This window comes from Equus caballus, chromosome 18, assembly GCF_041296265.1.
Source record: "Equus caballus isolate H_3958 breed thoroughbred chromosome 18, TB-T2T, whole genome shotgun sequence".
NCBI lineage: Eukaryota > Metazoa > Chordata > Mammalia > Perissodactyla > Equidae > Equus > Equus caballus.
The window spans coordinates 4,240,213-4,256,063 of NC_091701.1; the positions used below are offsets into that span (position 1 = coordinate 4,240,213).

Below are 15,851 nucleotides of genomic sequence, written 5' to 3' on the forward strand. Positions count from 1 at the left end.
CCATACAATGGAAAATTAAATAGTCAATAAACACTCATTGTAATGAGGGGTGAATAAAGCTTATGTCATGAGGATATAAAATCATACCTCCAAGTAACATCTTCATGGTGTAAAAACAGCGACTCACAGAAAAAGAAGCCTGGAAGAAAATAAACCAAAATGTGGGTAGCTAGGGATGGTGTTATGTATGATTTAAATAGCCTTCACTATGCTCTTCTCTGTTTTCCAAGATTTTTACACGGCCATGTATTGCCTTAATCAGAGGGAAAATATAAAAATGCAAAAGCCAGTTTTAAAGGTATGGTTCCTCCACTTCTTGAGTAAGTGAAATTCATTTACAGCAGGGGCCAACAAACCTTCAACTTACTGAAGCCCATTTAGCTGAGAACTGATCTCTGCATTGCCTGTGGCTGAGTCTCAGTCCTCAATTTGCTCAGCTGATCAGCAGCATCTAACACAGCTGATCACTTCCTCCACCCTGAAATGAAATGAAATAAAAGCAGGCCTTCCAGGACTCCTGATTTTCCTCTCTCGCTGACTGCTCCTCAGCTGGTGTTGCCAGTTCTTCATCTTCCAGCCTCTTCACTGTGAAATGTTGTAGACTTTTTCTTTACCTACATTCATTCCCTAGGTTCCATGGGAACCCTAGGTTCCACTCAGTTCCGTAGCTTCAGTACCACCAATATGCTGACAATTCCCAAATTTATATTTATAGGTCCCTGAACTTTAGACTGTCATCCAACTGCCTTCCTGACACTTCATTTAATTGTCTAATAGGCCACTTCTATACAGAATTGCCTCCTCCCCCAAACTCATGTTAAGGCTCTAAGCCTCAATGTGACTACTTGGAGACAGAGCCTGTGAGGAGGTGGTAAAGGTTAAACGAGGTCCTAAGGGTGGGGCCCTAATCTGCCAAAGCTGGTGCCCTCATGTAAAGAGGAACAGACACCAGAGAGCTTGCCCTTCCTTTAACTCCCCTGTGAGGACACAGCAAGAAGGCAAGAAGGTGGCCAACTGAGGCCAGGAAGAGAGAAGGACCTTGATCTTGGGATTCCAGCTTCCTGGCAGTGAGAGCTGTGAGAAAATAAATTTCTGTTGTTACAGTCACACAGTCTGTTTTGGCACTCCAGCTGACTAACACAGCCACTCACATTCAGTAAGTCCCAAACACCGTTTGATCTGAACCTTCGCTAAGGTACAGCATTTCTGCAGTTACTCAGGCCAAAAATCTTGGAATTATCCATTAGTCCTCTCTCTCACTTCCATATCTAGCCAGTCAGCAAATGCTGCTCTGTCTTCAAAATAAATTCAGAATGGAATCACCGTTCATCACCTTTGCCCTACTACCCTGGTGGAGCTAGCAATTTCTCAACTGGAGAGCAGGATTAGCTGCCCTTGACCTTGTAAAGTCTATCTTCAACACAGCAGCCACTGTAGAGCGATCCTTTAATACTAAATCAGATTACCGTTTCTCTGCTCCAACCTCTCCAGTAGGTTCCCATTTCATAATAAAATCCAAAGTTTTTGCAATGGCCTGCAAGACTCCACATCAGTGGTTCTCAAACTTGAGCATCAGAATCTTCTGGGGCAGATACTCTGCATTTGCGCCTTTCTAATCAGTTTTAACCAGTTTCCACATGACGTCGACGTAGCCAGGGGACCCCACTTTAAGAACCACAACACTGCACGTACTGTCCTATGTTCTCTCCCCCACGACTCCCAGCCACACTGCTCCTTCTCAGCTTCCTCTTCGACGACCTCAAACCTGTGTCGGCCTCACATCTGTGCCCGCACTGCTCCTCCCTGGTTCTCACATAGGACACGGTCTCACTTTCTTCACGTCTTTTGCTCAAATAACACCACTTCACAGGTATTCTGGGACCACTCCATTTAGAATGGCACTGCCTGTCACTGCGGACTGTTTGATTTCTCCTTAAGAGCACTTAACACCGCATTTGCTTACTGTTCACATCTCTACTAGAATTTAACAGCCAGGAGGCCAAGCACTTGACTTTGTTCACTGTCCTATCCCAGCCGCTAAAACACTGCTGGGACGACGATAACAGGTGCTCAGCCGGTCTCTCATTGACTGATTATAGCAAAGAAGTGGGAGAAAGGTGCCGCAGCAGGCTCACACCACGCCGCCTGCTCAGTCGCCACGCTCGGTCGCCCGCCCCGCCCCACGGCACGCAGAGGCGGGACTTCCTGTGTAGGTGCCGAAAGAGCTTCCGGTGTGAAGCGGAAGCCTCCCTGAGAGCTGCGGCGGCGACGGGCGGGCTGCGCCGGGGGTCTGACGCTGGAACCGCCATGGGCAAGAGAGACCGGGCGGAGCGCGGTGAGCCGCGGCGGGGGCGCGCCCGGGCCTGCCTCGCTCGCCGTCCCCGCCGTCCTGTGGCAGCTGCTCCGCGCTGCTCGGCGGCGTGCGACCCCGCGGGCTCTCGCGGCCTGCACGCCTGTGTCCCGCGGGGCCGCGGGGCGGGGGCGATCCCTGACCCTTGGGCAGCCCCGCGCCCTACCGGGTGGAAGGTGTGAGGGAGAGTCGCCCGCGGCTGCGGCTGGCTCCTGGCGAGGAGTGCGCGGCGCTGGTGACAGCCGGCTTCGGCCAGGTTCCACCGGAATGCCGCCGGGCGGTGCGGAGGGGACCCTGGGCTCCTGCCGGGCTCACCTCTGTGTCCGCACCTGCAGATAAGAAGAAGTCCAAGAAGCGGCACTACGAGGACGAGGAGGAGGAGGAGGACGATGCCGCCGGGAACGACTCTCAGGAGGCGGTGCCCTCGGCGGCCGGGAAGCAGGTGGATGAATCCGGCACCAAAGTGGATGAATATGGGGCCAAGGACTACAGGCTGCAGATGCCGCTGAAGGACGACCACAGCTCGCGGCCTCTCTGGGTGGTGAGCAGGCCCTCAGCCAGGCCGGGCGCGAGGGTTTGGGCCCATGTAGAGATGCGGGGTGGCGCCGGTCAGAGCTGCCTGGGAGGGCGCCTCCGTGCCGGGGCGGGAGCCTCCGTGCGGGCGGGAATGAGCAGGGGTGTGGCGCACGTGCACGGCTAGACCCGCGCTGCCTTCGTCTCCAACCCCTCCCTTTACTCCCCTTCCCTCGCCAGTTCTGCCGCAGTTTGGGGAATTTTATCTACCCAATAAATGACATTTGTTACGTAACATCTTAATGCTCCATTTTTAGAAATTAACGGAGACATCTATATATTTGGTAGGCAGCTTTTTGCTCATTTGGAGTAATTAATGTTCCGCATTCATTTGAAATCTAGCCCAAAGGGAACTTGAGGAGAGCCAGTAAGGCGGCCTTTCCCTGTGAAGAGTAGTGGGAAGCAGCCCCCGACTTTGGAAACCTTTGCTTCTGTTCTCTCTGCTCCTCGTATCTGATTGAGTAAGAGGCCCCACAGTTGACTGAAAGTGCTTACAAAAGTATCGCTGGTGATGGATCCCTTAGAGATCGCTTTTGGGGCAGTGTATCCCTTCTTGATGATGATATGCGAAAGACTCCAGTAGTCTCTGCATCTCATTAGATTCCTTGTCTGTTGTGTCTGTTTGGTGTTTCTCAGGCTCCTGATGGCCACATCTTCTTAGAAGCCTTCTCTCCGGTTTACAAATATGCTCAAGACTTCCTGGTGGCTATTGCAGAGCCAGTGTGCCGGCCAACCCACGTGCATGAGTACAAACTAACTGCCTACTCCCTGTATGCAGCTGTCAGCGTGGGACTGCAAACCAGTGACATCACTGAGTACCTCAGGAAGCTCAGCAAGACGGGAGTCCCTGATGGGATTATTCAGTTTATTAAGGCAAGTGGAGGCTGAGGCTGGCTCTTGGCGCTCCTTGTCAATGGGGTAGTAGCTGAGACAGGTGTTACCCATTGTTAATCTGTGGCAGTCGTGAAAATACCATTCAGAGCTAGTGTGGGGAGCACAGTAACAGATTACCCCAACTGCTGCTCCTTTGGATCCGGCCTTGTGTTCTTGCTGAGGCCGTACTTCTGCTAGGCTGCTCTTAGCCAGTGGCTACTAACACGCGGGGGTACCAATTTAGGCCCATTCTGGCCAGGGTTATTTGGGAATACAGCACAAAGTGAATGGTGTTATGGACTGATTTGGGTCCCCTCCAAAATTCATGTTGAAGCCCTAACCCCTAATGTGATTGTATTTGGAGTAGGGAAGTAATTCAGGTTAAATGCGGTCATAAGAGTGGGGCCCTGATCCAATAGGATTAGTGTCCTTATAAGAAGAGACACCAGAAGGCACATGCGTTCTCTTGCTTTCTGCACACGCGCACAAGGTAGAGGTCATGTAAGCACACACCAAGAAGGTAGCCCTCTGCAAGCCAGGAAGAGAGCCTTCACAGGAAACTGAATCCCTGGCATCTTGATTGTGGACTTCTAGAAATAAGTTTCTGTTATTAAACCACCCAGTCTATGCTGTTCTGTGTGGTAGCCCCAGCAGACTAATACGGGTAGTAAACTCCATCTAAGGCTGAATACCTGCACCAAATAGTCACCAGTTTCTGTTAGGGAAAGTCTAAAAGAACTTCAGGTATTGAAGTGCATGGGTTCCATGAGGGACAGGTGGATGCCATTCAGAAGAGATGGACAGTGGCTTTCGGTGCTCTCTGCTGATCTAAAGGGAGCTGGATTCAGACTCCCAAGGCTGCAGTGGCAGAAGACGAGTGCCATAGGCATCCAGCACAGTAATGTAGCCAATCTCAGAGAAGCTGGCAGGAGCCCTGGAGACAGTTCTGTCTTCTTGTGGTGGGGAAGGGTGCCTCAGAGAAGGGCCTGCACCTTGCTGAAATGAGCCCGCATCAGCACCCTGTTGTGCTCAGTCGTGGCTGGCGGCTGCTGTAGGAATGTAGGTGTTGGTGCGGTGCCATGGTGGATCCCGAAGGGCAGCAGTGGAGGCAGGCAGCAGCCCGAGGTCTGAGTGGTGAGTGTTCATGCCGCCACACAGCCTCTGCTGCATCCCTTCCTAAAGATTGTTGGGGCCCCGGGCAGATTTAAGTTGTATTCTCTACCATCAAGAAGCTTACATTCTGGTTGGGGAAATAGGAGCATTGGTGAGGAGGCTAGGAGGCTTTGCATTTAATTTATGCAGCAAACAGTTCCGGAACGCGTGCTCTGTGCCAGCTCTGTGCTGGGAGCTGTGGTCATGCTGCTGTGGCAGGCTGAACCTCTGGGTTAGGATGGGGCCTGTGGGAATGGAAAAGAAAGGGAAAGGGAAAATAAAAGAAAGACTGTAAGCAGTGGTATGTACATCAGAATTAGCCAGGCAAGAGGAAGGTTTTGCTCTTGTAAAGAAGAGGGTAATAGAAAAGCTCAATTCAGGAAGCTTTAATCCCTTTAGGTTCGCACGTTGGGTTTTCCTAAAGTACAATGAACGCTTCACTTGGTGGGTAGGTAGTAAGATGGGCCCAGGAGTGAACATGTGCTGAGTGAGCTACATATTGCTAATTTTGCCTCTTTGCTGTTGTCACTTGCAGTTGTGTACCGTCAGCTATGGAAAAGTCAAGCTGGTCCTCAAGCACAACAGGTAAGGGATTCTGTGGCAGGCCCGTCCAAGGCACTTTTACCCCCTGCACACCAAGTGGTGAGTAGCTAACATTTGTGGCCTGTCTGTTCTGCACCAACACCTACTCCCCTGAATAAGAGGATAAAAGGAATAAGTGAAGTGATGTGGCCAAACTGGAAATTTGTTAACTGGACACTGTGTTTCCCTTAGCAGTGGAGCTGGGCCTCAGACCCCTGCATGTTTGACTTCCAAGTGGGGTTCCGCTCATAACTTTCGTATGTTATATCATGGTCAGGAGCTTGTAGCTTAGACTTGGCAAACAGTTGTGGGAGAGCAAGAGAATGGAAAGAGTCATGAGGCCACTATTTTTGCATCATCTAATTGAAGAGCAATGGAACCTTCTGGAAATGGTGTACTGGTTAGCAGGCACCTCCTTCCTCCTCTCTTGTAGGTACTTTGTTGAAAGCTCCCACCCCGATGTCATCCAGCATCTTCTGCAGGATCCAGTGATCCGGGAATGCCGGCTGAGGAACTCCGAGGGGGAGGCTACTGAGCTCATCACAGAGACGTTCACAAGCAAATCTGCCGTATGTGGGCTCCTGGGTCACCCTTGGTGGGGTGGGAGCATTTGGCATTTCAGCGCTCTCACGTGCTTTAGTCCAGCATTTGCAACCTAGTTGCCCTGAGGTTTTGCAGCTTCGGCTCTCGCTTGGTAACAGTAGGGTTAAATGTCGCGTACAAGCCCAGATCCTGCCCTTCTCTTACAGATTGCTAAGACTGCTGAAGGCAGCGGTGGGCCCTCCACTTCCCGGGTGACAGATCCACAGGGTAAATCTGACATCCCCACAGACCTGTTTGACTTTTATGAGCAAATGGACAAAGATGAGGAAGAAGAAGAAGAGACACAGACAGTATCTTTTGAAGTCAAGCAGGTTAGTGAACGTACCTCCTTCTGGTTCCTTCTCTGAGCTGGCAAAGAAGCTGGTCCAGTCTTCCATGGACTCTGTAGTCTGTGTGCGAGAAGGGAATCCCCATCTCTTCCCAAATTGCTGTCTCCCTTACGGCTTCTCTGAGCCATAGCATCTTTCTGCCTGATGGAGTTAGATTTGAGTGTCCTGTTTCCTCAGCCTGGTGGGTGAGTCTTCCCAAGTTCCTGGGGAGGTGTGAGAAATGCTGCCTGAGGGGCATTTTTGGTGGCTGATGGGATTTAATTTTGTGTGTGTCCTTAGTTTGAGTTGCTTTTCCAGCTTTAACCCAGTTGTTATCAGGCAAGATCTGAAATTGCAAAAGTCTAGATAAACTTGTTTTTTTGACCATTTAGGCCCCTTAGAATATGTGCTATTTATGAGCATGCTTCGGCCTTAATAAGATTGTAAAATCACCTTCATGCTCACTCCCCAGGAAATGATTGAGGAACTCCAGAAACGTTGCATCCACCTGGAGTACCCTCTGTTGGCAGAATACGACTTCCGGAATGATTCTGTTAACCCTGATATCAACATTGACCTGAAACCCACAGCTGTCCTTAGACCTTATCAGGAGAAGAGCTTGCGGAAGATGTTTGGGAATGGGCGTGCACGCTCAGGGGTCATTGTTCTTCCTTGTGGTATGTGACACCTGAATGAAGAAGATGGCCAGGTTCTTTTGTCTGGATCTACCAGCTGCCTTCCGCTTTCCCTCTGTGCCTTTCTCTACCTCACACCTGGCCAGGGATCAGCCAGGGTCAGATGACTCCCTGATCCATGACTTGACTTGTACGTGAGTGCTTGCTGTGTGCACAGCTCTGGCCTCAGCACTGGGATATAATGGTGGATAGAATGACATTCCTGCCTTCATGGTGCTCATTCTGGTGGGATGTAGAGAGATAGTAAATAGATCAGCTAAGCAATGTATAAAACCTTGGGCAGTGAAGAAAAATAAAGCAGGGGGCTGTGGCCGAGTGGTTAAGTTCACTCACTCTGCTTCGGTGGCCCAGGGTTTCGCCGGTTTGGATCCTGGGCTGGGACCTAGTACCACTTATCAAGCCATGCTCGGGTGGTATCCCACATGGCAGAACCAAAGGGACCCACAACTAGAATATACAGCCATGTACTGGGGGGCTTTGGGGAGAAGAAGGGAAAAAAAAGAAAATTGGCAACAGATGTTAGCTCAGGTGCCAATCGTAAAAAAAAGAAAGTTTAAGAAAAGAAAAAGAAAGAAAAGAAAAAGAAAGCGAGGTAAAGGATTAGACGATGTGGGGGGAGGGTGCTATTTTACATACTGGGGTGCAGTCTGTTTCATGAGTTATGTGTATTTGGAGGCCACCTAGCACAGAAACTTTGCTTGTTCCTGACAGCCTACAGTGTGCACATCCAAGAAGGGGCACTAGCAGCCCCCTTGGCACCTGTCTGATATCATTTGTCCTAAGTCATGTCAGGTCCTGGCCTAGGTCCTTGGCCAGTGGTCACAACACATTCACCTGAGGGCCCTACCCCAAACTTAAGGGGCAGAATGTCTGGGGGAGAGGCCTGTGCCTTCAGGGTTTTTTTTTTTAAAGCTCCTTGGGTGGTTTTGGTGCACATTCCCGGTAAAGGAAGACTTGCTGTTTAAAGAGGAGTAGCTTGATCTTTTTTTTTTTTTTTTTTGAGGAAGATTAGCCCTGAGCTAACATCCATGCCTGTCTTCCTCTACTTTATATGTGAGACGCCTGCCACAGCATGGCGTGCTAAGCGGTGCCATGTCCGCACCCGGGATCCGACTGGCAAACCCTGGGCCGCCGAAGTGGAACGTGCGAACTTAACTACTGCGCCACCAGGCCGGCCTCAGGAGCAGCTTGATTTTTATCTTGATCTTCAAATGGTGGATGGTAGTAAACTTGGGAGCTCCTGGAATTTCTCCTTTTCTGTCTGCTGGTAGTGTACGTTCCGGAGTTCTCAGCGCAGTTTGTTGTGTAATCAGCCGTCTGTTGCTGAGTCCTTCCTTCATGCCGGATGTGCACACCGTACCCGGCAGTGCCCAGCAGTGCTGCTTTCCCATGGCCTTGGGCAAGTTACACCTCGGCTTTAGTTTTCTCCTGTTTAAAACAGCGATAGAATGTCTCTTATCTCTGGTTTGTTTTGAGTCTTCAGCATTTAAACAAGATGCATGTAACATGTTACAGTAGGGCTTGGCACTTGTCTCTTAATTTCTCACATTTATGTGTGAATTGGGCATCTCCATTTTGTAAAGAAGAAAACAGAAGCTCTGGAGCATTAAGTGCCTCACACTGTCAGCTGAGGATTGTTACAGATAATTTGCCTAGATTTGCGTGCTGATGAGTCATTCTGTCTGTCCCTATCCTTCATTTCAACCTGGCCTAGGGTAGGACGCTCTTTGATTTCTTGTAGGTGCGGGGAAGTCTCTTGTTGGTGTGACAGCTGCATGCACTGTCAGAAAACGCTGCCTGGTGCTGGGCAACTCAGCTGTGTCTGTGGAGCAGTGGAAAGCCCAGTTCAAGATGTGGTCTACCATCGATGACAGCCAGATCTGCCGCTTCACCTCTGACGCCAAGGACAAGCCTATAGGCTGCTCCATTGCCATTAGCACCTATTCCATGCTGGGCCACACCACCAAAAGGTCCTGGGAGGCTGAGCGAGTCATGGAGTGGCTCAAAACTCAGGAGTGGGGCCTCATGATCTTGGACGAAGTGCACACCATACCAGGTATGCAGGCTGAGAGCTGAGCTGCCCACTCACTGTGGACAGAAAATGATTTCCAGTTGTTGGGTTGAGGGAGAGACTGCTGTGTAGCACACCCATCTTGGTAGAAAGACTTCCTGGGTCAAGCTTTTAAATAAGTGCTAAGCATATGGAGGGGTGGAGTTGGTGAGGGCAGGTGGTGGATGGGTGCAGGCATTCACAGCTTCCTTAATCACTGGCCTGGAGTAGGCATTTAGAAAATGGTATTTCTACCTGCATCTTGTTGCAGCTCAACTTACCCTTCACTCGTTTTTTTATAGTTCTGTGAAAACTAGAGCTAGGAATACTCCCAAAAGTCCTTGCAGTGGTAGTGTTTGTTTTAGGCTAAAGTATCGATCCCTAATATGTTATCAAAGCTGTACTTCTCCATATGTTGCAGGCAATCCTTTGTTTAAACGGCTATATAGGTATAATTTATATACTATAAAATCCACCCATTTTAGGTATACAATTCAAGATTTTTAGTAAATTTATGGAGTTTTACAACCATCAGCATGATCCAGTTTTAAAACATCTCCCTTATACTCATTTACAGTCAGTATTTTCATCGCTAGCCACAGACAACCACTGAATTGCTTTCTGTCTCTATAGACTTGCCTTTTGTGGAAATATATTAACAGAATGATATAATACGTATTTTCTTGTACCTGGCGTCTTTCACTTTGCATATTTGTTCATCCATGTTGTAACATGTATTGATAGTGTGTTCCTTTTATTGCTAAGTAGTATTCCAGGCAAACCTTTCTTGATAAAACAAATTAAGGGAGCTCCCTGATAAATTAAGAAGTGTAAATTAGAGATTACTCTGAATGAAATGAAATCAGAGGCATTTTCACATAGCGTAGTCAAAATGGCCCTAGCATCTGTTTTTTTCCGTGTAATGAGAGCTCCTCCACACCTCTGGATGCCTGAAGATACCTAGAAATGTTCACAGCAAGCCAGGTAGGGATCTGGGGTCTTGGGTGCTAGTCCTGAGGCGGGAGGGTATTTGGCAGAGTCCGACAACAGCAAGGTGGCCTCATGGCCAGAGGGGGCTGTGGAGGAGAGCAGTCAGTGCTGAGGTCGGAGAGGGGCAGGCAGGTAGAGTGGTGGGGCACCTCCTGTAGGACTCTGAGGGCACTCAGTGGGAAGCCATTGGAGGGATGAGCAGATGTGACATGATCTGATTTAACACTATAAAAAGATCACCCTGGCTGCTGTGCTGGGAATAGACTGAAGGAAGCAAGGGTAGAAGCAGCCAGATGGTTTTGTTTGCGGATCCCAATAAGAGGCTTGAACTGGTAGGAATGAAGGTAACCTAGTTCTGGTGTGTTGTGAGGTTAGGCTGACAGGCTGTATGTGGGGATCAGAGAGAGAGAAATCAAGGCCAACTATCAGGTTTTTGGCTTGAACGATTGGAAGGATGGGGTGGACGTTAATTGAGATGGGAAACTATAGAAGGAGCAGGTTTGTGGAGTGATGATCAGGAATTAGGCTTTTGACGTGTTAATTTGATTGCTTGTTAGACATTCAGGCAATGGCAAAAATGTTAGAAAATGGGCAAAAGATGTGAATGGACATTTCACCAAAGAGAATATACAGATGCCAAGAAGCATTTGAAATGGTGTTTAGCATCATTAGCCCTCAGGAAATGCAAATTAAAACCACGATGAGATTCCACTACACACCTGTTAGAGTGGCTAAAATAAAAAATATTGACAATACCAAGTACTGACCAGAGTGCAGAGCAGCTGGAACTGTCATGTGTTGCCAGAGGAATTGCGAGATATAAGTGTCTCTGAAAAAGTGGGGCAGTTTATTCGAAAATTACCATATGATCCAGCAGTCCCACCCTTGGGCATCTATCCTAGAGAAAGGCAGACTTAGGTTCACATGGAAACCTGTACATGAATATTTGTAGCAGCTCTAGTCATAATCTCCAAGACCTGGACACATCTGCACTGCCTGTCAGTGGGTGCTGGATGGACTGGTCCATCATCCATTGGAGCACTACTCAGTGAGCGGGAACACACTGTTGCTGCAGCAACTGGGATGAGTCTCAGAGGCAGTGTGCTGAGTGAAAGCAGCCCTCTCAAAAGATTACGTAGTGAATGTTGCCTTTGCCAGGCCTTCTTGGAAAGACAAAACCACAGTGATGGAGAACAGATCAGTAGGTGCCAGGGGTGAGGGTGACTATAAAGGGAGAGCACAGAGGAGTTTTTTGGGGTGATGGATTGGTCTATGTCCTGATTATGGTGGTGGTTACACAAATTTATAAATGTGTTAAAATTTATAGAACCAATCCCCCCTTCCCCCCGAAGAGAGTCAGTTTTACTGGGTCTGCTTGGATTAGAAATTGCTGATACAGAGAATCATTTCCTACAAATGAGTTTGGAATTGCTTTACAGCAGTTTAGTCGGAGGCTGTGTTTGAAGCTTGGGAAGGCTTGAGGCTTTCTGCCTGAGTCTGTGTCTAGTGTCTGTTTCTGTTCCCAGGTCCCAGAGCATGGCAGCCAGGCTTAGGATTGGTTGTCTGGTGATGGGGATGTAGAAGCGTACCCCACACAGTTCACACCCACCGTGTGTGTCCATTTGTCTGTCTCCTCTGTTCACAGGATCACTTTGTCTGTGGCTGGGTACAAGAGTGAAATCAAACAGCTCTAAGGGATTTTGAGTTCAGTCCTTGTAAGCCTCATGGCCTGGCCATGCTCACTGGGCCAGAGAACAAATGTTAAATAAGGGAATTCTAGCAAATCAGAGTAAGTTTTTTGACTGTTAAACATTTACCATGTTGCATTAGATAGAATGGTAAATCTTTGAGCTTTATCCCATATGCTGAAGATTGCTGTGTTCTTTTATAGATCTTCCAAAAGGAGCCTTACTAGGTCATTATATTATAAGATATTCTTATTACAGTACTTGTGTATATTAAGTGCTTACTGCATACAAGGCACGGTGCCAGTTTCATTATTTTAACGAGTATTTGTTGAGAACCCATTAAGTACTATGCACTGTGCTTGGCACTGGAGACAAAGTGGGAGGGACAGAGAGTCAAAGAATCACAGAGATCAATGTCAAGTGACAACTGTGACATCACATCCAGTGATGCAAGCCAGACGCAAAAAGTCTGTACCTTGATTCCATTTATATGAAGTTCAAAAAGGAGACAGACCTCCTCTCTGATGACCGAAGTCAGAGTCGTGGCTCCCTTGAGGGACAGTGCTGGTATTGACTGGAGGGGTCAGAGGAGAGACTTCTGGGTGCTGAGAACACTTGTATCCTGACCTGAGGGGTTTCACAGGTACGTACCTGTGTAAAAGTTTATGGAGCCGTGCGCTTCATTGCATGTGAGTTCTTCCCCTGTGACAGCCATTATGGATGGCAGTGAGAGAATGTCATAGCTGGATGTGACTGGTTTGCAGGGCAGAAGCCACAGGGAAGACTTGTTTCTGGCTGCAGTGTCCAGGTGGGGTCCTGACTCATGCTTCCCTTGTGTTGATGGAATCCCTGGGCCGTCCGCAGTGCTGGCTCCCTGGGGCCCACATTGGGTTGATAGCTCCATTGCTTTGGCTGCCATGTCCTTCCGACATGGGGATCCTGGTCTAGGTCCTTGGCCACCCTTTTTTGGAGCTGGCGCAGTCTGGAGACAACCCTGATACCAGTTTTTTGTTTGTTTGTTTTCCAAGTGTATGTGCAAACCATGTTAGGCTTCAGTATGTGAAACTCCGTAAGGTCCGGACATTTACTTGGGGTTCGACAACCCTCTGTTATTTTACTGTTCTTATGTTTTTCATTTGTGTTTTGGTTCAGTCTGATCTCTTTCCTCAGATTATGTCTCTCTCTGAAGTATCATTAACCTTACCTTTAATTGGGTTATAAGATAAGCATGATTCAGACATTTTAACCTTCCTTCAGAGTATTAGAATTTTTAAAAAGTAAGCCATGGAAACTCACATTGAGTCTTTTAAAATGAATAGCTCATACCCTTTTATAAGTTTGTTTAGTTCAGTAAATCAGAAGGAATTATAACATTCAAAAGAAGGGAAGACAAAGTGGCTGGTTGATGAGAATGAATCCAGTTGGGAGAGTTTGGGAGGCAGTTTGCTGAGGTGGGCAGGGGTGTCTGGGGGTTCCTCTCCCCCTTTTCTCCTTGGTTTCTGGGAAGATGGTGGGAAGCTGAGCAGATCTGGCTCCTTTGTTCCTCTGATCCCCCAGATACCCAACCATCTTGCTGGTAACCTGGGTACGAGTCTCAGGGGGAGCAAATTCCTTGTGTAATTTAGAGCTCAGTGGCATTTTAAGTGTTGTAGATCATATTTCAAATTACCATTTGTGCTCCAGCTGATAGCTTAGCTGTTATGAGGAGAATGCTGGGGTTCGCTAACTTGGAGCTTCCTTAAAGCCATCTCCCCCTCTTGTCCTCCTTTTCGTCCTTCTTTTGAACAGGTCTAAAAGTGATGATGAAGTGTTCTCGCCTAGTCATTCTTCTCTGGAGCCAGGTTCCCGTGATTTGGAGACCCCATGGGGTAGCCCATGTAGTGTCATGGGCCGGTGTTAGATCACAGGCTGTGTGTGGTACTTGAGCATTTAAAAAAGTGACAATGTGAATGCACTGATTGTTTCCCCAGCCAAGATGTTCCGACGGGTGCTCACCATCGTGCAGGCCCACTGCAAGCTGGGTTTGACCGCAACCCTCGTGCGGGAAGATGACAAAATTGTTGACTTAAATTTTCTGATTGGGCCTAAGCTCTATGAAGCCAACTGGATGGAGCTGCAGAACAACGGCTACATCGCCAAAGTCCAGTGCGCCGAGGTAGCTGTCCCCTTCCTGGCACAGTCTCCAAGGGAGAGACTCTTTCCTGGTTAAGGGGAAACGGGTCAGGTGAATTCCTCATGGGCAGATGGACAGGTCAAGACCTGAGCACACGTGCTGCCCCCTCATGCAGTACCCTCAGTCCCCCGCTGAGGTGGGCAGTGTTCTACCACTTCCTGGACGGTGAGACAGAATCTTTTGCTCAGGGCACGCAGTTGGCGAGTGGTAAAGTCATGATCCTAATTCAGGCTGGCTGGGCTTCAAAGCCCATGCTCTTCCTCCTTTCTGGGAGTGAGCACCTCAGGGTGCTCCTGCCCACCCTCACCCCTGAGGGATTCTTGAGTATATCTGTGTGGGCAGTCACCCAGGCCACCCCCAGTGCCGAAGCCTGTTGGTTTTGATGCCCCAAGAAGGCACCTGTGGGCTTGATGATTTTATTTCTAAGAATGCATTTTCCCACTGCTGTTCTGTAACGGATACCTGCACAGGTATGTATTAAAGATACATGTTCAAGGTAAGTCTTCTCAGAAGAAACAACAAAAATCCTTTTTGGCGCCATAAAATGACTGTCACTCAGTGGCTAGATTAGGGTGGCCTTTGTCCTGAAAGGGCAGAAAGGGTTCACTTGGGTAAAGGTGAGTGTGGGGAACCTGTGCAGGTAGACTTGCTCTGTTAAAAAGCTTCCTTACCCCTTAGTTGCATCTTCATCATCACCCCCATCTTTTGAAAGGGCACTGCAGAGCCTGTGCGGCCTCAGGCCCTCGGGCTCCACCCCCAGCCCCTGCCAGGCTAACCACCATCTTGGACTTAGGTTTGTCATTCTCTTCTTTTCTCTGTTATTTTACTTCCTATTTATAGTTCCCTAAACATATGTCGTTTAGCTTTGCCTTTTTTTCTTTATATATATGTAAATAGAATCAGGTTATATATGTTCTCGTATGACTTCTGTCTTTTGGTCAGTATTTCTATTCCTTGCCTAATGTATTTTATTTTTTTTTTGATGAGGGAGATTAGCCCTGAGCTAACGTTTGCTGCCAGTCTTCCTCTTTTTGCTTGATGAAGATTGTCACTGAGCTCACAATTGTGCTTCTTCCTCTATTTTTTTTTTTTTTGTTTGGAAGAGTAGCCCTAAGCTAACTGCTGCCAGTCCTCCTCATTTTGCTGAGGAAGACTGGCCGTGAGCTAACATCCGTGCCCATCTTCCTCTACTTTATATGTGGGACGCCTACCACAGCATGGCTTTGCCGAGTGGTGCCATGTCCACACCCGCGATCTGAACTGGCAAACCCCAGGTTGCCAAAGTGGAATGTGTGCACTTAACTGCTGTGCCATTGGGCTGGCCTCTTCTATTTTTTGTATGTTGGACACTGCCACAGTGTGGCTTGATGAGCGGTGTGTAGGTCCACGCCTGGGATCCAAACCCATGAACCCCAGGCTGCCTAAGTGGACTGTGCAGCATGTGAACTTAACCACTATGCCACCGGGCTGCCCCCGTGTTTTTCTGATTATGTGCATAGCTGTAGTTCATTCCTTTGAATTGCTCTGTAGAATTCCATTGTACGAAAATACCGCAGTTTGATGTATAATGGAGTATTATACAGCAGGAGAAATAAAATCTTTTCTAATGTTGACAGACATTTGGGCTAAGTTATTTTATTTTATTTTATTTATTTTATTTATTTTTAAAGATTTGATTTTATTTTATTTTTTCTCCCCAAAGCCCCCAGTACATAGTTGTATATTCTTTGTTGTGGGTCCTTCTAGTTGTGGTATGTGGGACGCTGCCTCAGCGTGGTTTTGATGAGCAGTGCCATGTCCGCGCCCAGGATTCG

At 48.2% G+C, this 15,851-nt stretch overlaps 1 protein-coding gene across 2 annotated transcripts in view; it reads left to right on the forward strand.

Moving 5' to 3' along the window:
• Window positions 1-2,203: 2,203 nt before the first annotated feature.
• ERCC3 (ERCC excision repair 3, TFIIH core complex helicase subunit) overlaps window positions 2,204-15,851 on the forward strand; it is a 33,332-nt gene continuing 19,684 nt past the window's right edge. The window contains exons 1-9 of one of the 2 annotated variants that reach the window (XM_023622674.2): window positions 2,204-2,335; window positions 2,686-2,891; window positions 3,560-3,796; window positions 5,484-5,533; window positions 5,964-6,099; window positions 6,280-6,444; window positions 6,914-7,118; window positions 8,878-9,192; window positions 13,835-14,019. In XM_023622674.2, the coding sequence (XP_023478442.1) occupies window positions 2,308-2,335; window positions 2,686-2,891; window positions 3,560-3,796; window positions 5,484-5,533; window positions 5,964-6,099; window positions 6,280-6,444; window positions 6,914-7,118; window positions 8,878-9,192; window positions 13,835-14,019 (1,527 nt within the window). In that variant the 5' untranslated portion in view covers window positions 2,204-2,307. The remainder of the gene's footprint in view (window positions 2,336-2,685; window positions 2,892-3,559; window positions 3,797-5,483; window positions 5,534-5,963; window positions 6,100-6,279; window positions 6,445-6,913; window positions 7,119-8,877; window positions 9,193-13,834; window positions 14,020-15,851) is intronic. The other variant, XR_011428674.1, reaches the window with a different exon arrangement.